The sequence below is a fragment of the Sorex araneus genome, chromosome 1, assembly GCF_027595985.1.
Source record: "Sorex araneus isolate mSorAra2 chromosome 1, mSorAra2.pri, whole genome shotgun sequence".
Taxonomy (NCBI): domain Eukaryota; kingdom Metazoa; phylum Chordata; class Mammalia; order Eulipotyphla; family Soricidae; genus Sorex; species Sorex araneus.
The window spans coordinates 25,585,972-25,609,424 of NC_073302.1; the positions used below are offsets into that span (position 1 = coordinate 25,585,972).

The 23,453-nt window shown below is 48.8% G+C and overlaps 1 protein-coding gene across 4 annotated transcripts in view; it reads left to right on the forward strand.

Annotated features, from left to right (window-relative positions):
* Positions 1-23,453, forward strand: part of EPB41L4B (erythrocyte membrane protein band 4.1 like 4B) — a 166,923-nt gene that overhangs the window by 123,132 nt on the left and 20,338 nt on the right. For 3 of the 4 annotated variants that reach the window (XM_055135479.1, XM_055135459.1, XM_055135472.1), the window contains exons 18-21: positions 1,038-1,163; positions 5,682-5,749; positions 9,690-9,788; positions 20,825-21,017. In XM_055135479.1, the coding sequence (XP_054991454.1) occupies positions 1,038-1,163; positions 5,682-5,749; positions 9,690-9,788; positions 20,825-21,017 (486 nt within the window). The remainder of the gene's footprint in view (positions 1-1,037; positions 1,164-5,681; positions 5,750-9,689; positions 9,789-20,824; positions 21,018-23,453) is intronic. The other variant, XM_004600451.2, reaches the window with a different exon arrangement.

Below are 23,453 nucleotides of genomic sequence, written 5' to 3' on the forward strand. Positions count from 1 at the left end.
AAGATCTGCCAGAAATTGCATCACTGCCAACTTGTACTTCTCAGTTATATTATATTCCACATATGAGTGCAATCTTTCTATGTCTGTCTCTTTCTTTCTGACGGATGAGTATTTTTTTAATAGTTCTATAATCATCATACTTTATCTTAACTGGTTTACTAGTCACCAGGCCTGTGATTTGAATGTATTATTACTTGGATATGCTTAAATTAGGTAGTTCCAGGCTAATCCACCTCCACTGGATCCTATGAATTATAGGTACAGATTCAGTTAATATAGGGGGGATGGCAAAGGTGGGAAGAGCAAGTTAAATTACTGAGTCTGAGACACTCTCCTATGAAGTAACACGGCCACCACTTTCTACGAGAGATTCACAGTGAGAGACACAGTTCTGCAGGGTGCACTGTATAAATACCAATGCTGCTTTTTCATTGTCATTATTATTATCTTGGTTTGGGAGCCACACCCAGAGGTGCTCAAGGGCTACACTGGGCTCCTTGCTCAGAGCTGGTTCCTGGTTGTGCTTAGGTGCCCATGAGATGCCAGGGATTGATTCTACTACAACAGGCCTCCTGCATGCGAGGCGTAGGGTCAGTCCAGGGGCCGCCTTCCCAGCCTACCGCTCTCATTGACCTCACAAATCACAGTGTCTTCGTCTGAAAGAAACAGCCACAGAAGGAAGAAGCGGAACTGCATGGGGGGTGGGGGTAGGGTGGCAGCATGAGGTGCCAGGAAGCCAGAAGGTGAGTTCTACCTTCGATTAGTTGCAGGGTTCTCTAAGAGCCTCCTCTCTTGGACCCTCTGTGAGCGCCTCCTCTCTTGGACCCTCTGCTCTGCTGGGCTCCCTAATCCCGTCTCTCCCTAGTGGGCCAGAGAACTAGGCGACGCTCACAAGTCCTTGGGCTGAATAGAAGGGGCTGGTGCCGTTTAGGTTTATACATTGAAGTCTGCCCGTTATCTGCAGCTGGGCTGGTGCGAGCAGGTTCGCCGTCATTCTCTTCTCACGTCTAATGGGTCACGTGCAACTTCTGTCGCAGGCGGAAGAGAAGAAAGTCTCTGAGAAGACGCTGCAGTCCCCGCTGTTGCCTTCCCCCGTGGCCGACCATGTGAAGTGCAACATTCTGAAGGCCCAGCTGGAGAATGCATCCCGCTCGAGTGCCCAGGTGGGGGCACGTGCTTCCCCCTCTGTGTGTGTGTGTGTGTTGGGGGGTGTGGGGGTGGTCAGGGGAGTTCCTCGGGACCAGAGAGTAAGGGGAGGTCCTCGGGGGCAGAGATGCTGTCGGGTGGGTGCAGCAGGACACGGAGCCACACGGTGATGTGAACAGAGGTTTGGGGCCCATACCTGGTGGTGCTCAGGGGTGACTCCTGGCTCTGCGCTCAGGAATCACTCCTGGTGTCTCAGGGGAACCAGAGGGGATGTCAGGGATTGAACCCAGGTCGGCTGCCTGCCAGGTGAGTGCCCTATCCATGATGACCACTCAGTACCCCTATTGCACTATCGCTCGGGCCCCACGCAGGAACAGAGGTTTTAATGGCAAGGATTATTAATGGGTGACTGAAGGGGCGAGATGGGACTCGAAGTCAGTGGCTGGCAAAGGTGAGTGTCCAGAATCATCTGCAGAGCTGAGCTTTGTCCAGTTAGATTAAGTAATGGGGCAGAAGGGGGGGGCTTAGGGGGTGCAGAGGGGAGCACTCATGTCATGCACTACTAATTTAAAGGCCCACACTATGAGTACTCTAAGGTACTAGAGGTAGTGAAGTTACTAGAGGTGGAAAACACTTTCTATCCCTATAGCCGAGGCAACAAAGATGCTGTGAGGATGAAAATGCAGAAGTTTGGAAAGGGACTCGCAGGAAGGAGATGCTGGGTTTAGGGGGGTGGGTCACTGTGGCTGGTGTCTCTGAGCTTAGGAGATAATTGCCACAAAAGAGTCTGAGTCCAGACTCTTCAGTGACTGGCTAGTACTCAAATGACTGAGCTGGACATGATGAGGCCAGGCTTGAGAGTGACCTGGAGGCAGGCCAGGCCGGGTGACATCTCAGAGCTAGGAGCTAGACGGGAAGGAGCCCTGGCTACCCCCCGCACCCGCGCTGGACACGTCACTCAGGGAGTCAGCTGGTACAAGCAGAAATGAGGCTCGAGGGGGCAGGAGGGCGGGCTTGCAGATCAGGGTTGATGATTTAATAACTTCCATAAATTCCCTCACTTGTACGCAGACCAGAGTCACAGGTGGGTCATGGTGCTACCTAAATGGAGCCATGGGATCATTTTTTTCCAGCATATTTCAAGGAGTAACCACCAGTTGATGACACTTGGCACTCAACTTGAAACCCATTAATTATCCGTCCTTTGGAAAATTATGTTAAAAGCTATCATCTGACCATGATTTTATTAGCAATGTACATCATGATAGTCTTCATTCCTTATGAAGCATAATATCTGTGCTTATGTTGCCAAGGATAAGTGAAATATTCTATAATCTCATGTACTATTATTTCTATTTATGAATATGGCAGTGTGAACAACTTAGGTCCTTCAAAATCTTACCATGAGATGCTGGGGCAAAAGGCAGCTCAGATAGAGAAGGGAACACCAAGTAAAGTGTGGTTGGAGGACCCGCACGAGAAGGGAGATGCATGCTGAAAGTAGACTAGAGACTGAACACGATGACCACTCAGTACCCCTATTGCAGACCACTACACCCAAAAGGAGAGAGAGAACAAAAGGGAATGCCCTGCCACAGAGTGGGGTGGAGGGATGGGATTGGGGGTGGGAGGGATACTGGGTTTATTGATGGTGGGGAATGGGCACTGATGGAGGGATGGGTTCTCGAACATTGTATGAGGGAAACACAAAGCATGAAAATGTGTAAATCTGTAACTGTACCGTCACGGTGACTCACTAATAAAAAATAATAATCATTAAGAAAAAAAGAGAAAAAAACTTAGCATGAGAGAGAGGCAGGGAAAGCTTACCAACTTCTTCCATACTGGTGCAGTGATAGGAGCATGAAGCTTTGACGTTAGATGCTCTGGATTTGAATGTCGAATGCCCTGTTCTCATATCACCACCTTCTGAGCTCTTGCCCTCTCTGAGCCTCCATGTCCTTTGCATAAAACGGGATAATAGCAGTCACTGCCAGGGATGGTAGTGGAGATTGAGTGGGATGATTCTGAAGTGTCCTAAACACTCGGCCTTCCTTCCCTCTCCAGCTGTGGAAATGGAGAGAATAACAGTTGCAGAAGTGGGGTGTCAAAAAGTCAGGACATGATCATTTGCAGTTGTTTTTTCGTTTGGGGCCCCACCTGGTGGTGCTTGGGACAAACCTGGGCCTCCTGCAGGCAGAGAATGGGCTTAGGCCATTGTGCTGTCTCTCTGGTCCAGATCATTTGAAGGTAATGATGGAAACAGCCACCGTAGGGCAAACTTCACAGTGCTGTCAGTCATGCACCTCCTTACTTTCCTTCTGCTTTCATTGTTTTAAAGTGTGTCATGTTAGGGATCCTGGTGCAAATACAACTTACATTGTTTTCACAACATGCCAAGCTGCTCTGGCCTGGATTGGAAAGTTCTATCTTTTTTTGGGGGGGGGTCACACCCGGTGATGCACAGGGGTTATTCCTGACTCTTCCAGGGGCCAGTGAAATGTGTTGGAAATATTTCATTTTGCCAAAAGGTAGAGATGACAGGAGAAATGGGTAGGAAAGAAAATGCCCTGGCCTAAGAGATGAAGTAGAAGCAGGGAGGAGAAGGTGGGTGGGGGGGAAGGAATCAGTGTTTCCCAGAATGTTAGACAGTGCCTCAGCCCTTCAGCACTTCAGCTGTCTGCTGGGGGCTTCTGCTAAATCCCTTGGGACAGTCACAATTTGTGTTTGTTTCTGAGATACTGAGGAGTTCTGCAGCAATATATATATACAATATATATATACATATATATACATCACCGTATCATCCCATTGTAAATTGATTTACTCGAGCATGCGCCAGTAACGTCTCCATTCATCCCAGCCCTGAGATTTTGGCAGCCTCTCCTTACTCATCTTTCCCAACGATTGGAGGCTCTTTTCAGGGTCAGGGGAATGAGACCTGTTATTGTTACTGTTTTTGGCTTGTGAGTGGGGAGCTTGCCAGGCTCTGCCATGCAAGCGTGATACTCTCGGTAGCTTGCTGGGCTCTCCGAGAGGCATATACATGTGTATATGTATATGTATACACATACATATATACACATGTATGTATATATGATTTCCTTCGTTTCCAACTCCACAGCCACACAGCCCTTTTTGGGGTTGTGGCTCCCACTGCTGTCTATGGAAATAGTGCTCATAAGAACATGAGTCTAAACTTGGGAAAACGCCAACAACACTTTTTTTAAAAAATTGGAGGCCACACTCAGTGGTGCTCAAGGCTTACTTCTGGCTCTGTGCTCAGGGCTTACTTCTGACCCTGTGCTCAAGGATTATTCCTGGCAGGGCTTGGGGGAGCATATGCAGTGATGGGAATCAAACCTGGGTCAGTTGTATGCAAGGCAAGTGCCCTCCCTGCTGTACTATCACTTCAGCCCCTGGAGAGCTTTGAGGGACTGTTTCATTGTGGGGAGGTAAGGAGGGAGGGTCTGAAGCAGACAGGCTAGGGTCCCAATATTCATTTCTGGTTGGCACCAATATAGAGTGAGGTGTAAGGAAGAAGTCGAAAGACCATGATATTATTCATTGCAGGCTCTTGGGTTTTTTTTTTTGAAGGATTTGAGGGGGCTGGACAGATAGTACAGTGGGCAAGGCACTTGCTTTGCAAAAGACTGACCTGGATTTGATCCTCAGCACCCTTATGGGCCTCTGAGCACTGTCAGAAGTGATCCCTGAGTCCAGAGAAATAAAATAAGCCCTGAGCACCACCAGGGGTGGCCCTACAATAAATACAAAGCTTTGATCAAACTTGGGTCTGAAGGCAAGACTGGACTCATCCAGGCAGGCGAGAGAGGCGGGCTGCTGACGCCCTCGGGTCCGTCTCCTTGACAGATGAGCACGGAGTGTATAGAGGATGGAGGCCAAGTTCTATGTCGTGATGAGTGCGAGGGCTGCGGGTGGACACGTCCCCCTCTGACCTCTGGCATGCACCCAGCTGGCCTGCATGGTGCAGTGGGTGTCCCTTCCTCCGCCGTCAGTATCTGTGATCCTTGCCAGAGGGAGAAGGACAAGGCTTCTGTCAAATTCCTCTTATGTAATTCCTCCCAAGCCTTCACACTGATGGGGAAGGACAGGCTCTGAATTCCTTGTATAAATGGCAAGGGCTCTGTGAGCTCAGTGCCGATGATTATCTTTGATCAGAAATCTGAGGTGGGGGATTAGACTGTGGGATTAGCTTTTCCCACATCACCCTGTTCTATTCAGGCATGAGCTGGCACATAGCAGGTGCTCAGTTAAAGAGTGAATGCCAGAATGATTGCACCTCAGTGATTAAGTGTTAATCCCCAGGGTGGGGAATAATGAGTCAAGGAAACTTTCTTGCTCATTTATATAAACACCAGAGGAACTTTGTAATTGATGGAGTACATGATGAACTACCTCTGCGACGATCCACCTTCACATTTCTCTAATCCTTTGAATGCAGGAGAATGGAAAACATTTTCTTACAGGCTAAGACACTCCGTTTTGACAAACCTGCCTGTTTTCTTTAACAGGTTGGAAAAGAGGAATCGACGTTTATAAATATCAATAAGAAATCCAGTCTTCAGGATGCTAATGTAAGGTCTGTTGCTTCTTGTTTGAATGGGGAAACAATATTCTATATCTTCAACATCCTCGTTCTCCTTGAAACATTACTTATGAGGGCACTGGCTAACGAAATAAGAAGGGGCCGGGGTGGGGGTGGGGGAACCACCACAGAGCATGTGAGCTTTGGAAGAGATAGGCTGGCTTTGACAACTTCTTTAAAGCCACTGCTTGTTCTCACTTTTCTGTTCTGCTGCTGGACTGAGCAAATGGACCTTCCATTTGCTTCTCAAGCACGTAGCTGTGTCCTTGCCTTGCCCTGCGTAATGCCCTTCCCAATCTCCCCGGGGTGCCCAGCATGGACAGGATGCCACAGGAGGCTCACCACTCACTGTCCCAGCTCAATTCATCTTCTCCCCTTGGCCTTTTAGCTTGGTCCTTAGAATAAGCTCCTGGACAAAACCAGAAACACACTTTTTTTTCTTTTCTTTTTTTTTTTTTTAAATTTTTGGGTTTTGGGTCACACCGGGCGATACACAGGGGTTACTTCTGGCTCTGCACTCAGGAATTACTCCTGGCAGTGCTCAGGGGACCATATGGGATGCTGGGACTTGAACTCGGGTCGGCCGTGTGCAAGGCAAATGCCCTACCTGCTATGCTATTGCTCCAGCCCCAGAAACACACATTATTCTTTTTTTTTTTTTTGCACTTGGAACATTTCTTTTTTAAAAAAAAAATTTATTAGTGAATCACTGTGAGGTACAGTTACAGACTTACAAACTTTTGTGCTTGCATTTCAGTCATAGAGTACCCATTCCTCTACCAGTACCCATTTTCCACCACCAATGGTCCCAGCATCCCTCCCACCACCCTACCCTGCCTCTGTGGCAGGGCATTCCCTTTTGCTCTCTCTCTCTCCTTTTGGGTGCTGTGGTTTGCAGTAGAGGTATTAAGTGGCCATCATGTTCGGTCTGTAGTCTACTTTCAGCCTGCATCTCCCATCCCGAGCGGACCCTCCTAGCACCCTTTACTTGGTGATCCCTACTCTACCTGAGCTGCCTTTCCCCCCAGCATTCGAGGCCAGCTTCTAAGCTGTGGAGTAATCCTCCTGGTACTTGTCTCTACTGTTCTTGGGAAACACACATTTTTTTTTGGTTTAAGCTCCCCAACCACCACCACCCTAAACCCAGAGGGAAAAACCTTCCTTTCCTAATATTACAGAGCAGGTGCTCTTTTCTTTTCGTCCATGTTTGCAATGCTTATACTCATGGCTGCTCCTTAATGGTCTCCCTTGGAGGAGTTCCTTAAGGAGGCCCAGGGCAACTGCATTCATCACTTGTTATAAACACAGACTTGGGACCAGAGAGATAGTATAGGGGTTCAGGTGCTGGCCTTGTGTGTGGTATGTGGCCAACCCCAGTATGATACCCCAGCCCCACATGGTGCTCTGAAAACCCCTACAGGTCACTCTTTGAGCACCACACACACACACACACACACACACACACACACACACACACTCCTGGATCCTATGCCCTGAGCACCCCTAGAAGTCACTCTTTGAGCACCACCCAAACACACACACACACACACACACACACACACACTCCTGGATCCTGTTCCTAACCTTTCCACTCCTTTGGGGAGATGGGAGGCAGTGAAGACGGGAATCAAGCCCTGCAAGAAGGTCTGCCTTGGGATGATTCTTATACGGGATGCTAAAAATAAAGCAAACATTTCTCTTTGTCACCTTGTAACTCCTAATTCATGTCCTTGGTGTTAATTAGTCCTCCCCCAGAGACATAGACACACCTGCCTCCTAGGCTTTACGAAACCTCAATTCATCCTTCCCACCCCACGCCACCCCCACCCGCTTTCCAGTCCTTAGGTAATATATGGTGACCTCCCCAGGGTTCGGAGCTGACCCGGAAGTCCTTGGCCTGCTCCCACCCTCCTCCTTCATCTAACAGATCGCCAAGTCCTACCAGTTTAGCTTTCTTGTTACCTCCCGCTGCCTTCCTCTACGAGACTCCGAGACTCCGGTCCTGGCTTAGTGGGGACCCCTCGCCATCTCTCTCCACGTGACTAAGGACAGCTCCTACTGAGACGCAGCCCCTGCCCTCAGCCAGCCTCCTCCCCATCACTCTCAGGGTCTCTCTGAGTGCCAGCAAGTCGGGCTAGGCTGCCCCCAGCCTAAAACCTTTAGCGACTGTCATGACCTTCAGAGTAAACTTAGGCCAAGTTGCGCTCCTGGCTCCTGCTTGCCCTGGGGGCAGTCCCCCTGCCCCTTCCTTAGCTCCGCCCCTTCAGCCTGCTGTGCCCCCTTGAAAGTAAACTCCTCCCTGAGGCCTTCCCGAGACCAGCCACCTCACTCAGCAGCTTTGTATGCTCCGGCAGACGCAAGAGTTCGTCCTGCGTCCATTCAGTTGACTCTGGCCACCCGGCGTGAGGAAATCAGGAAGCGGAGGAGGTTGACTGCAGTTCCGTATTTTCTCCTTCACGAGTTTATTCGCTAAACACATAGTAGGCTTCGGCCACATACCTCTGGCCTCATGAGACTATGTGTCAAAGAGAAAAGGCGGGGCTGGAGTGATCGTACAGAAGGTAGGGCATGGTCCCCGAACACACCCGGAGAAGGGGCCCCAAACCAAAGATCAATAAATAGAAGAAGAAAATGGAGGACTGGAAGTGTTCATTCATTTGCCAGAAGTTCCTTGCTCAGGTCTTCTACCAGGTTTTTTTTTTTTTTTTTTTTAGTTTTGTTGTGTTAATGTTTTGGTTTTGGTTCACACCCAGCAGTGCTCAGGAATCACTCCTGTCAGGCTCAGGGGACCATAGAGAACGCTGGGCATCGAGCCCAGGTGGGCTGCCTGTAAGGCAGATGCCCTAGCCACTGCACTACAGCTCTGGCCCACCTCTATCACTTATGATGTCCTTTGGCCCTATAACTAATTTCTGGTTTTTCTTTGGTGTATGTGGTGCCCGGGATCAAAGCCAGGGCCTCACACATGCAAGGCGAGTGCTTTTCCATGGAGTTCTCTGCCGAGCCCCAAACATGTGATTTTTTTTTTTAAATGAAATTAGTAGTGATTCCTACCAAAATTCATGAAAACTTTTCTCTAAAGTCACTGTTGTGAGGGGCCAGAGTGATAGTACAGCGGGGAGGGCTCTTGCCTTGCACATGGCTGATTGGTCCAACCCCTAGTGCCCCATATGGTCCCCTAAGCCGTCAGGAATGACTCCTGAGCACAGAGCCAGGAGTAAGCCGTGAGCACTGCCAGACATAGTCCAAAATACAATAATAATAGTAATAAAAACATTGTTGTGGACAAGGATGTAGCTTCATGGTAGAGCAAATAGTTCACATATAAGAGGCCCTGGATTCAATCTTTGTAACCAAAAACAGACTTACAAATGAGAAGTACAAAGCAGCCCGCTGTTTTGACTGGCGTATTTTTTAATTTCCTGGAGTATTTTCTTGAGGAAGTATGATCAGGAACTTAATTTTTTTCATTATCTGGTTATGAATAATTTAATATTTTGGAGCAAGCTTGCAGGGCCTTCTAATGCTGCGTCTTTCATTTAAATACTCTGATTTTTTTTTTCAAAAATATATATACGGTGCTATGTTACTATAGCTACCGGATGACTAGAATAAGTTTTCCAGAGGTTTCTCCTCAGTTACTAGCAAAACCTATTTATTATAGTTTTGGCCCCAAGAATGTATATACAACCCAATATATTTAATTACTCTGCTATATTTTCTTTGGTACACTTTGTTTTTATGTCTTAAGATTTTCTGTGGTGTATTTGAAAATTATATTTAATAGAATGGAGAGCAAAAAAAAAAACACGTGTCATGACTATCAATGATACGGAGGTATAAACGGATAGAAAAAGAAATCCTTTTTTGCCAAAAATAAGACCTTAATCTTTGTATGTGTGTGTGTTGTTCTGTGTTTTTGGTATGTCTCTAGAAGTCCCATTCCTGTACATGTGGACACTGCCCAGCCAGCAGTGGACAAGCCGGAAATCAAGCCTCCTCGAGTGAGGAAGTTGACAAGACAGTACAGTTTGTGAGTTCTGTATTACACGCGTTTTCCTGATGACAGCAAAAATGGTTTGAAATATTTGTTACTCATTGTTTCTTTGCCCCGCCCGGAGTCATTTCCCAGTTAGCAGTTGGTTTCCAACCGAAATCCTAACAGTACTAGATTCTTCTTCCTAAAAAATTGTTTCGGTAGTCATTGGTATTTTGTTGACTGCTATGAACAAACTGCAAATCTCAGTGATTTGGGATGGTGTACAGTTTTTAACTCAGAGTCTGGGGGAATCCAGGCTGGGCCTCGCTGGTTTCATGTGTCAGAAACTCACACGGGGGTGGGCTGGAGTGATAGTACATCGGGTAGGGTGTTTACCTTGCACGCGGCCGACCAGGGTTCGATTCCCAGCATCCCATATGGTCCCCTGAGCACCACCAGGGGTAATTCCTGAGTGCAGAGCCAGGAGTGAGCCCTGTGCATTGCTGGGTGTGACACACCCCCCCCCCAAAAAAAAGCAAAAAAAAAAAAAGAGACTCACACGGGCTATATTCAAGATGTTGCCCAGGGCTGTGGTCCCATCTGACCTTCATGCAGTTCGTATCAGCATCCACTTCCTCCAGGGCTGCAGAACTGACTGCCTCGGTTCCTGGCTAGAAGTTGGCAGGAGATTGTCCTCCGTTTCCAGGCCCGTGGGCCTCTCTCCAGCTTTCTTTATCAGTGGACACGCACACGAGGAGCTGGAGAACATGAGCGAGGAGAAAGCCAGGGTCCTTTGTAATCTAATCACAGAAATGACATCTGGGCTCTTCGCCCTTTTCAGTTCTATCAAAGCAAATCACCAGGGCCAGCCAACAGTGAACTGGAGGGGATCACTTAATGACAGGGAGGGAGGGGCCGTGGGGAGCCACATCAGAAATCGCCTCCGCGGTGTCTTAGTGAACAGTAACCTGATCTGTCAACAGAGCCAGGACAAATCACTGAGTGTATCCCAAAGTGTCTCAGAATCACTCACCAGTGCTTGCCCAGTGCTGTTCAACCAGACAGACATTCCCTGAAGGCTACCAGGTACTCAGGGCTGTTATAAGCACCACACCGAACAAATTGCTGGGACATTCCCGTCTGAGGATGCACAGTTTATTAGCGGGGAAGACAAGGTCGCTCATAATTATAGGCCAAAGGAGGCAGGTAAACCCTGTTGGAAGGGTAACACAGCAGTTAGAACAGTATTTTTAACACGTTGACACCGTCATTGCAATCTGCGTTAATTAAGCCACATCCAAGTGTGAGTCACTAGTGGTACGCACTGACATCAGACGTGCTCACAATCAGCTCCCGCATGGGGGTGTCGGTGGTGGCCCGGGATGTCTAGTGTATGAGTTGTCAGAGAGACACAGAGGGATCCGTGTGTCCGTGGAAAGTGTGCTAACGAGGCTTCGTTGGAGCTCTGGCTAATCTGTAGCTGTAAACTCCAGGGGAAATAATTCTTTGATCTTCTCTTTCTTCAGCTGTTAAATGGGTGCCTTCTCACCTTGGGGGTTTTATGAGGGCTGACATGAGATGACGTGGGTAGAGCCACAAGAGCCCTGCCCCTAGGACGAGTGGCTTCCCTTCCTTTCTTCTCAGGACCCTGAGCACTTCTGAGAAAAGGTCGTATTTATGGCTTGCCCAGAGTGCGACATGTAAGACAGGGGATATCACACTGGAGGTGATTCTCAATCAAGCATCTCAGGCCGGGCGCTTGCACTTTGATAGGAGGACAGGTTCTGTTTTCGGGACCGAAATGCCCCTCATTAGCCTTATAGAAACTTCTGGGAATTGTAACATCCGAGTTGCCTAGAAAGGCCACAGTACGACTCCAATAATTGACCAGTTTAATGATCTCAAGGAGACAAAATGAACCATGAAAAATCTAGTCCCGTGAAGATAAAACTCAAAGGACCAATCTTTCCTTTTAAATTTTAAAACTCAGGCCAGAGCAATAGTATAGTAGGTAGGGCACTTGCCTTGCAGGCAGCTGACCCAGCTTTGATCCCCAGCATCCCATATGGTCCCCCAAGCACTGCCAGGAGTAATTGCTGAGTGCAGAGCCAGGAGTAACCCTGAGCATCTCTGGGTATGTCCCAGAAACCAATAAATAAAGGAATTTTGAAACTCTAAATGTCATTGGCCCCCATTTGGGCTATATAATCATCTTGGAAATATGGCTAACCCATGACTTGGTAGGAAAGAAAATTTGATCAACTCACCCAAACATCTCTATGAAGGAAATGCTTTCTAAGTCCTCATTTCACAGCTCTGGGTTTCTTAGGCTGCCCCCAGAGTATTCTGCTTTAAAATCAAAGAATGGCATCATGGTCCCCACTCACAGTCAATAGCAAACTTAATGAGAGGGATTTTCCTAGTGCTTTTTTTTTTTTTTGCTTTTTGGGTCACACCTGGCGATGCACAGGGGTTACTCCTGGCTCTTCACTCAGGAGTTACTCCTGGCGGTGCTCAGGGGACCATATGGGATGCTGGGAATCGAACCTAGGTCGGCCGCGTGCAAGACAAACGCCCTACCTGCTGTGCTATTGCTCCAGCCCCTCCTAGTGCTTTTTGATGTTGCAGAGGGTGAAAGGATGGGGCCTCCCTGGTAGATTCGGGAGACCTGAGGGTTGCCCCAGCAATTCTAGACCAGCTGGGCTGGCACTCCAGTGCAAGGGCCTGACGATGCCATGTGACTTAGGTCTGCCGTGCAGGGATTACTCCACCATCCTGGTGCTAATCAGGAGCCTCTAGGACTGGATCTGGTGCTGACTGGGGGACCATGTGGCACCAAGGATCAAACCTGGGTCCGACACATGCTTTGCTTGCACCCTCACCATTATACCATCTCCCAGCCCAGTGGCTTTTCCTGGTTTCTTGTGGGCCCCAAAAAGACTTCCTGAGCTTCTTGGGCTCCCCTTTTTTGTCCATCTTTTCATTCCCCAAAATTAACAATGTCAGTAAACATGTAGTCACAGAGCATGATGAAGGTGAACTCAGATTTCCTATCTCCTAAAAGGAAAGAAAAATACTCCGCATGATTATTTTTGAAATGCAGCGATGCTTGTGCACACATTCCTTTCTTTGGGCCGTGAGAGGGTTTCTAGTGCCTCGGTGGAATTATGTGAATTAGGGTTGTAGGGTACTCCACCAAGAGGATCCTGAGGTTTAAGTGCTCTGAACAAGCTTTCAAATGGCTTATTTTAAAGATAGAAACAGAAACCTCCACTATGGTCTTCTCTGAAACTAGGACACGGGAAGATTGTGGCCGCTGTGTGCAGAGCAAATGGAGAGGAAGGGCTGGCAAATGTGTTACTACTGTTCATATGGAGGCCAGATGATGCGTTTAGGAAATGGGCAACGGCTTCATTTGCCCCCAGCAATACACATATTTAAACATGGGGCAAAGGGTCTAAAAAGATACTAACAAGACAGAAAAGCCTTAAGGGAATCTAACTCCTTCGAATCACACCACTAAAATTAAAACCCACGTTCCCATCTGCTAATACTAGACATTTCTCTGTGCATCCCATATTGGATATTTTTTATTCTTGTTTTGGGCCACACCCAGCGGTGCTCAGGGCTGAACTCCTAGCTCTGTGCTCAGGAATTAGCCTTGGCGGTGCACAGGGCACCATACGGGATGCGGGGATGAACAGGGGTTGGCCGCATGCAAGGCCAGCACCCAACCCGCTATACTAGTGCTCTGACCCTGCATGCATATTGTTAACAAGGAAATCACCTCAGGTCCAGAAGATGGTTCGGTGACTTAAAGGGCTTGCATGACAAGTATGTGGCGTCGTGAATTCAACCTCCAGTGCCACCTGCAGGTGCAGAGGTGATCCTGAGGGCTATGCTGTCAGGGAACCCCAGGAAACAGCCCCAATCTATGGCTTTGTAAACACCTCAGACAAGTGTGAGGTCGTGACCTTAACCCCTGGTGCCTCAACTGTAGAGGTTAGAGAGAGAGAACACATGTCGGGCACCTACATTGCATAAAACTGACCCAGGTTCCATCTGTGGCACCACATATGGTCCCCTGGGCCCAGCAAGAGTGATCCCTGAGAGCAGAGCCAGGAATAAGCCTGCTAGGTGTGACCCAAAAACCAGAGCTAGAAAAATAAAAGGTTTTTGAACCTCGAAGCTGACAACTCAGTGTGTGGAACACATACTTTGCATGCTCAGGATCAATCCCTGGCACTTATGGTCCCCTGTGTGCCACTAGAAGTAGCCCCCAGAACTGAGCCAGGAGTAGCCTTTAGCACCACTGGGTGTGATCTCATTCCCCCACACCCACCCCCAAGAAAAAAAGCAAACTAAAAACAATTTGGAGTTTTTCAGTTTTAGGCAAATCAGTTTACTCCCAGATGTTAAAGTGAGCTTTGTTTATAAAGTGCTGTTTTATATCACTGTATCACTGTATCACTGTCATCCCATTGTTCATCAATTTGCTGAGCGGGCACCAGTAACATCTCCATTGTGAGATTTGTTGTTACTGTTTTTGGCATATCAAATACGCCACGGGTAGCTTGCCAGCCTCTGCTGTTCAGGCGTAATACTCTCGGTAGCTTGCCAGGCTCTCCGAGAGGGACAGAGGAATCGAACCCGGGTTGGCCACATGCAAGGCAAACACCCTACCCACTGTGCTATCACTCCAGCCCTCTGTTTCATATACAATCACTTGTAACTTGTATCATTTGTCATCCTGTTGATCTTCCATTTGCTCTAGCGGGTGCCAGTAATGTCTCCATTCGTCCCTGTCGCGTGCTAGTGTAGCCCAATGGTATCTACTCGCTCCAGAAACACAAAGAGCCTCAAACTGTTCATTCAGGGTTTTGATGAAGAAGTCTGACCATCTCTTAGGTGGGCAGCCACTCAGTCTTTTGGCATCCCATGGAATCCAGTCGGTAACAACTCTAGTCCAGTGGTCATCTCTAAATCACATTACGTGTCTGGCCCATCTGATTTTCGATGCCTTGGCAAACCAGACAGTGTCCCTGATTCTTGATCGGTGATGGAGGTCGCAACTCTGGATTCCTTCTCTCACTTGAGTGAAATGTGATATTCCAAGCAGAGCTCTTTCAATTCCTCTTTGGGATACCTGAATAGGGTTCTTATCCTGTTTTCATAGGGCCCAGGTCTCTGAGGCATATGTTAGGCAGGAAGAACGGTGGAGTCGAAAAGATGTGCCCGGAGCTAGAGGTTCTCCATCCTCTTAACCACTTCTTTGACACTCTTGAAGGCGTTCCACGCTGTTCTCTTCCTCTTGCACAATTCTGGTGCCACATCGTTCGTCATGTTGAGTTCTCGACCCAGGTACACATAGCTGCTACATTTGAAGATGTTCATTCCATTGAGAGCAAATGGAATGTCAGGGACTACTTCGTTTTTCATGAACATTGTCTTGGTGAGATTCAGCTACAGTCCGATCTTTCCACACCCATGGTTGAAGTTGGCCAGCATTTGTGCCACTTGGTTTGGTGTTATTAGGACGATGTCATCAGCGAAGCGGAGGTGGTGTAGTTGCTGACCATCTATCTTCTCACCCAATCCTTCCCATTCCAGTCATCACATGACTTTCTTGAGGGTGGCACTAAAGAGTTTCAGTGAAATGCTATCACCCTGCCTCTCTTTATGTCAATGATCAGTTCCTTGTGAATGGTGAGATCCTGATGGTGAATCCATAGTACAGCTCACAGAGGATCTTGATGTACTGAGTTTGAATGCATCTTGAACTCTCACAAAACTTCAATGAGCTTGGTCACTGGTGGATATGGTCAATCATGCTGAATCCTTTTCAGAATGCAGCTTGCTTGCATGGTTGTCCTTCATCTAGTGTTCTGCCTATTCTATTCAGGATGACTCGAGTGAACAACTTATAGATGACGGACAACAGGTAGATTGGGCAATAGTTGCCAATGCGTGGATATCTCCCTTCTCGTACAACAGAACAGTCCTCCTGGTTTTCCACTGGGATGGAACCTTGCATTTGGACAGGTAGCATGTGAGGAGCCGAGCCAGTGTATTGACAAGTACTGGTGCAGATTCTAAAGGTGTTTGGGTCTGACCTTGTCTGGACCAGGTGCTGTATGCATTACCGACAAAATGGCGGATTTCAGAAGGGAGGACATTGGGAACATCATATCCATGCTTCGGTATTTGGTATGTGGGCAGGTAGACGTGGCTGTCGAAGAGATCCGAGTAGAAGTCATGAATAATCTTCTCCATTGCCCTTCTGGAAGATGTGATAGATCCATCAGGACGTCGGAGGGCAGTCATCTTGGTCTTGTCGTTGGTGAAGGATAGGCGAGCATTGCGAATACTTTTCCCAGCTTTGCCACATCAGCCAGCACTGCTGCTCTTCTCTCTTTGAGGTCTTCCTTTATTGCTTCTCTGCACAGCTTTGCGAGCTTGGACCTTAGGTTGTGTTGCCTGAGCCTCGTGCCAAACCATGTTGGTGAATGAGCTCGAGAGTTTCCGGAGACAGACATCTGTTTGTGGCTTTCCCACTCTTGGCATTCCTTGAGCAGTCATGGAAGTGCTGAACCAGTCTACCATATTCCTCCATCAATGTTGTCAATGACGGCATCTTCCCATGTTGCCGCAATAGTGCCAAAGAGCTCCCAGTTGGTGATCATTCTGGGAGTTCTCTTCTTAAACTTAAACTTTGCAGTCCTTTCTCCCCGCTCTGTGAAGTAGAATTTTGCACGATGGAGACGGTGGTCCGATCCCGTTTGGAATTTTGGGACAACAGCGACATCTGTCAGGCAAAACCGTCATTTTTGATATAAAATCAAAAAATGAATATTCTTTTTAAGGTTGTGAATTTTTTTCCCTTTTTGTTGATTTTCATTAATTTATAATAGTATAGAATTTCAGTGGTTGGAGACATAGTATAGCGGGTAGGACAGTTGCCTTGCATGCTGTTGACCTGGGTCCATCCCTCCCATAGACATGGCATCCTTATGGTTCACTGAGACAGCCAAGAGTGACCCCTGAGTGCAGAACCAGGAGTGAGTCCTGAGCACCACTGGGGTTGCAAAACAAACAGACCCCAGAATTCCAGAGGTATAGTTTAATACCTCTCTAGGTGGATAGGATTTGCCATACTTACCTCTAAAATTCCAGTACCATCCCATCCCCCTAAAATGACCCCTCTTTTGAGGGGAGGTGGGGTTAGGCCACACCCAGTGGTGCTCAGGGATCATTCCTAGTGGCGGGTGGGGATCAAACCATGGTGCAAGGGAGGAGCCTTAACCCTTGTACTATCTCTCCAGTCCCCAAAAGACCCCTCTTAAGGCTATACTTTTTATTAATGAGACCAAAAGTACTTTAACCTTACTCTTCCACTTAATTAGCTGTGTGACTTAACTAACTTAACAGTCAGCTACTGAATCTTATCTTCTTCTCAGAAAGTGGAGCTTATGTTCCAGGGTTGTTGAGAAAATTATATATGAAATTGATCTGATATACACATTAGTGTAGGTGCAAATTCATTGTGTCTTATTAATTTTTCCACTTATGTAGTCAGACTTCACTCAAACGCTTATTATTCCTAAATTCAAAATCCTCCTCTTGAGACTCTTTCACAGAGTCATCTAAAAATCCCTTGGGGACCCGCCCCCCTGGCCTCTTGGCTACAAATTTCCCCGAAGGCCACAGCCATGGAGAGGTCATCATAAGGGACCCTGCAAGGGGCCACACTGGTTCCCACCAATCATGGATCTTTCATCACGCTTTGACCTGGTCCTAATTTCTGAAACAACCCTTGTGCCCATGTGGTTCCAGAAATTCTCCATGGAAGGTATGTTGGGGGGGGTGAGAGTCCCCCAATACCACCTTCAAGATTGCCAGTTCCCTAGAAGGACTCACTGGGTGAGCCTATGATCGTCCTGCTCATGGTGTAGTCTAGTAAGAGGGTGCAGCAGAGGGAAAAGGCACACAGGGTGCAACCCAGGAAATTCCAGGCATGGGGGCACTGGGGAGGTGTCTCCAAGGGCGGAAGTACATGCTTTGCATGCGGGAGCCTGAGTTTCAATCCCCAGTACCACAGGGTCCTCCAAGCACTACCAAGTATGGTGCCTCCTCTACCCTCACCCCAGAAAAAGGAAACTTCCAGCACAGGCTATCAGCCCCCTTCCTCTTGTGCTCCCCTTCATTGTTTTCGGGCACTGGTTTTTGACATGTGCAGAATATTGCCAACCAGGGGAACTCTCGCCTGAGCCTGGGAACTTAGAGATTCATTGGGGGTCCATCATACTGGCCTGGGCCATCCGTATGGCTGCCAATAATTGCTGAGTGTCCAGCCCCTCGGAGGGCAGACCAGGACGGCGTGACCCAAAGCCCCAGACATTCACCATCGATCACAAGGGTGCCATAGACTATCTGGCATGGCCCATGGTCTTTGATCTACAAGGACTCTTTAGGTGGGATATTTCAAGGGCCCAAAGGTTCCCTCGGCAGCAAGTTTCCTTGAAGTGAACAGGGTTTGAGCACCCACAGATGGGGATTAGCCCTGCTTTAGCCCCTCATGGCCAGGCAGTGAGGTGATTGGTATTAGGGGAGAAGAAACTTGTCTTAGGGGCTGGAGTGATAGTACAGCGGGTAGAGCATTTGCCTTGCACGCGGCTGACCCGGGTTCAATTCTCAGCATCCCATATGGTCCCCCGAGCACAGCAAGGAGTAATTCCTGAGTGTAGAGCCAGGAGTAACCCCTGTGCATCACTGGGTGTGACAAAGAAAGAGAAGAAAAGAGGGAGGGATGGAGGGAGGGAGGGAGGGAGGGAGGGAGGGAGGGAGGGAGGGAGGGAGGGAAGGAAGGAAGGAAGGAAGGAAGGAAGGAAGGAAGGAAGGAAGGAAGGAAGGAAGGAAGGAAGGAAGGAAGGAAGGAAGGAAGTCCCTATGCTCGAGAAATACTGTTTGTGCTAAGAGGATTGGTGGTGCTGTGCCAGAAAGGTCAGGTCAGGAGAGCTTTCAGCCTTGACATTCCCTTTCCACAAATCTGAGGCCTGGACACAAGCAGAAGATATCCACCCCTATTCCTCCCTGGTAGTGATTCCCCCACCTCCTGTCCCTGGGTTATCCCATTCCATCAGAGCTCCTGGCCCAGCGAATGAGCCCACCTCTTCCCCTGGAGTCCCCCAGAACTGTTGATTTCAAACCACAAAGGAATGAAAAGAGTCTCAAATTCCCATCACATCCTTCGCACCAAGCAGAGGGATTCCTGAGCCTTGTGTTGACCTCTTAAAGGATGTCAGCTCAAATCATAACCTTGGCTCGGTGATTCCTCAAAAAGTTAAATAGAAGACTACATACAGGCGGGCAGTCCCACTTGTAGGTGGAATTCCCATCCAAAAGAATTGAAAGCGGCACATAAAATGGTATCTGTCCAATCATGTTCAAGGCAGCACTGTTCCCAAAAGGCAAAGATGGTAAACAATTCCAATGCCATCAACTGATAAACGGGTAAAATATAGTCTTCCATATAATGGAATATTATTCAACCATGAGAAGGAATGAAAATTTGGCATAAAGAATAATGTAGATGGGCCTTGAAGACATTGTTGTTTGGCATATCGAATACACCATGGGTAGCTTGCCAGGCTCTGCTGTGCGGGTGAAATACTCTTGGTAGCTTGCTGGGCTTTCCAGGAGGGGCGGAGGAATCGAACCCGGGTCGGCTGCATGCAAAGCAAACACTATACCCACTGTGCTATCACTCCAGCCCTTGAAGACATTATGGTAAGTAAAAGAAGGCAGAGGAGTACATATATTGGATGATTGGACACTGTATCCCCAAAATGTGTAACCCCAGTCTGTAAACTGGTGTTACCTCAATTAAAAATACATTGAAAATTGAGATAGTGTGGACAGTGTTTATGTGAGAGTGAGAGAAAAAAAAGGAGTGACAAGGTGGCTCAACTTTTTGGCCTCTGCTATCACTGGGAAAAGCAAATTTAACAAGGAAGATTGAATGTGTGGTAATGGAGCACCAGCTGTTGAACTTGAATGTTGAACTTAAAGTTACGTGGATTCAGGTGGTCAGAAAGCTGTGTATAGCCATTTGGGGAGAGTAGAAAACTGGGATGAAGATGTAAATGTGGAAATAGTCAGATCCATCCAGAAAGAAGAGATGTTGCCAAGAAGGGAGAGAGTGATACAGTGGTGATCAATGAGTAAAGACCAGTGAAATTATTTTAAAATTTAGTCATAAATTGTGGTAGTGGCTACACAGCATGATAAAATATATTGAATGCCATGGAAGCTTTCATGTACAAATGGATGATATTATAACTTTTCTGTGTATAATAAAAATATATAAAAATATTTTTAGAGGGGCTGGAGCAATAGTACAGCGGGTAGGGCATTTTCCTTGCATGTGGCTGACCCGGGTTCGATTCCCAGCATTCCATATGGTCCCCTGAGCACCGCCAGGGGTGATTCCTGAGTGCAGAGCCAGAAGTAACCCTTGTGCATCACCAGGTGTGACCCAAAAAGCAAATATATATATATACATATATATATTTAGAATATATTTTTCTTAAAAAGTATATATAAGTATGCATATAAAAGTATATAGAAAAAAATTTTTAGCACCATGACAAATGACAGAGGGCTGGAGCGATAGCCCCATGGGTAGGGCGTTTGCCTTGCACATGGAAGACCTGGGTTCGATTCCTCTGTCCCTCTCGGAGAGCCCGGCAAGCTTCCAAGAATATCACGCCTGCACGGCAGAGCCTGGCAAGCTCCCCGTGGCGTATTCGATATGCCAAAAACAGTAATAACAAGTCTCACAATGGAGATGTTACTGGTGCCCGCTCGAGCAAATCAATGAGCAACGGGATGACAGTGCTACAGTGCTACAGTGACGAATGACAGTAAATTCAGCCCCAGTTGTCCCTCGACAAAACATCAATAAGCAAGACATCGGTAGGCCTCGGTTTGGGGGCTCCCAGATCCCCACCCTGGCCTTCCCTCCCGCCCCCTCCCTCCACTCTCCACAGCCTGTTTCCTGCTGTAATGAGCAGAGCTTCATGTGCTTTTAGTAACCGCAGTGATGAAGACGACCTCCCTCCAGACCTGGCCGAGGCCGTCGGCGTACCCGCCGCCACCACGCCCGTCACCACCGCTGCCGCCGCCACTAGCCCCGTCTCTGCACCGCTGGCCTCCCCCCAGAGCCGCCCGCTCAGCTCGCCTCAGAACTCAGAAGGCAAGAGCCAGCTGTCCCCAGGGGTCAAGGTATGGGATAGAGCCTGCAGGAGAAAGTGCTCTCCTGGAGGCTGCGTCACACTCAGGCTGGGGCGTCTGCACGTCACGTCACCAACGCTGCACTTGCCGAGTAGTCGCGACCTCCAGTGCATGCTTCCTGCCGTTGTTTTTGGTGTTGGTGTTGCTATATAATCTGTCCCTGAAAGGTGGATATTTACAGGACCCAGACGATGAAAAAAATACCATGTGTCCTGTGCTTTAGAAAAAAAAAAGTAAGAAATTGGGGGTGCAAGGACCGAAGCATTATGTTATATGTGAACGGAAGGGTTGAATTTGACCCCAGGCACTGCCTGGTCCCGTAGGCACTGCCAGGTGTGGCCCAAAAACCCAAAGAGAAGGACAGAGAGGCAGAGGTTTGGGAGGACAGTTTTGATTTTCGGACAGCTTTCCTAAACAACTTAGTGCTCCCCTGTCAAGACAAAGTGAAGGGGCCAAGAGATAGGACTGAGGTGAAGACGCTTGACCCTTTGCAACCCCTGAACACCACTGGGTGTGGCCCCAGCCCCTCCCCCCACTCAAAAGGAAAGTGAGACGTTTCCCTCCCCAGTGGAGAATTTGCACACTTAAAATCTTAATAGTTCCCCAGTCTGTTCATTATAGTGAATATTCCGTGTTAAGTTTGAAAGTTAGAAATACACTGTTCCCTTGAAATCCCAGGGATTGCCAGAGATGTGCAGGAACCATGACAGAGGCAAAGCCTGGACATTAGCCTGCCTGCCTGCCTTCCCTCCTTCCTCCCTCCCTTCCTGCCTTCCCTCCTTCCTCCCTCCCTTCCTGCCTTCCCTCCTTTCTCCCTCCCTCCCTGCCTTCCCTCCTTCCTCCCTCCCTTCCTGCCTCCCTTCCTGCCTTCCCTCCTTCCCTCCTTCCTTCCTCTCTTCCTGCCTTCCCTCCTCCCTCCCTCCCTTCCTTCCTCCCTCCCTCCTTCCCTCCCTCCCTCCCTTCCTTCCTTCCTTCCTTCCTTCCTTCTTTACTTCCCTCCTTCCTTCCTTCCTTCCTTCCTTCCTTCCTTCCTTCCTTCCTTCCTTCCTTCCTTCCTTCCTTCCTGCCACATACACACATACACTCACATAGACACTCATACAAACGCAGGCACATAGAAACATGCACACATAGACTCACATATCCACATAACTCATACCTGTACATGTACTCACATATATTCATGTAGACACTCATGCAAACATACACATAGACACATACATATGTACACACATGAGTACATGCGCACACACACACACACACACACACACACACACACACACACACACACACACACACACACACACACACGCCCCGCAGACCCCATAGAGCTAAGGTGGCTTCCAGGAGGCTGGTGGCACCGGCTGAGGCCTCAGGGCTCCCTCTTGTGGCCACTCCTTCAGGCCCGTGTCAGTGGATGGCCCTACACCTGGGGCACCCCAGGATGAGAGGAAAAATATTTTACCCCCCAAGAACAAATTTCCAGGGGCTGGAGGGGTAGCACAGGGGCCAGGCACTTGTATGCACTGGACCTGAGTTCGATCCCTGGCACCACGTGTGGTTCCCTGAGCACGGCCGGGACAGACCCTGAGCCAGGCGTCAGCCCTGAGCTGAGCCCTGCCGACGTCACCCCCACAGAGAATCTGGCGCTCAGCGGCGCCCCCCTCCCCCAGCAGAGATTGTCTGCTTGGGGACAAGGCCCCCCCCAGTAATATTCTGGAGGCCCGAGGTTCCCACCCATGAGTTTTGCGAACAGGTGCAGTTTCCAGGGCCCCAGGAGGCTGGGCTGCTCGGGGCACCAGGACCACCCTCGCAAAACACAGGGACCCCCAGGGCTGCGCCAGCCATGCTTGGGAACCACGTGGTGCCAGGCTCGAGCCCGGGCTTAGTGCCTGCGGGACATGCGCCCTAACCTGGGCCCTGGCACGGTCACCCGGGTGCCTGGTGCCTCTTTGTTGTGCAGATGATTTTCGCAAACTTGAGACCTGGGCTGTCTGGACCCCAGATGGAGTGTTTGCACTTCAGCTACCCAAGCCACACTGATGTCCCCCCAACCCCACACACACCCCTGTAGGCCCCTTCCAGAGCACTCAAGACACTGAAGTGCTTTCTCGCTGTTTTAGGGGGACAGCAGGGGGGGTCTAGGGCGGGGTCCAGCACCCTCCATGTGTGTGGCATTTCCTGGGCTCATCCCCAGCTCCTCATGTCCCCCCAGCACTGTCATGTGTGTCCATCCCCCTTGCAAAGACATCAGTTCCATACCCTAAACCCTATGTCTACCCAGGAAGGTTTCCAGAAAAAAAAAATGGGGGGCATGGTGCGGGGGGTGGGCGCCTAAACACTTGGATGCTGATAGCTGGGGAAATCGGGGAATCTGGGGATTCGCAAAGGGGAGAGGGGAGAGGCGGAGTGGGGTGCTCTGGGGCC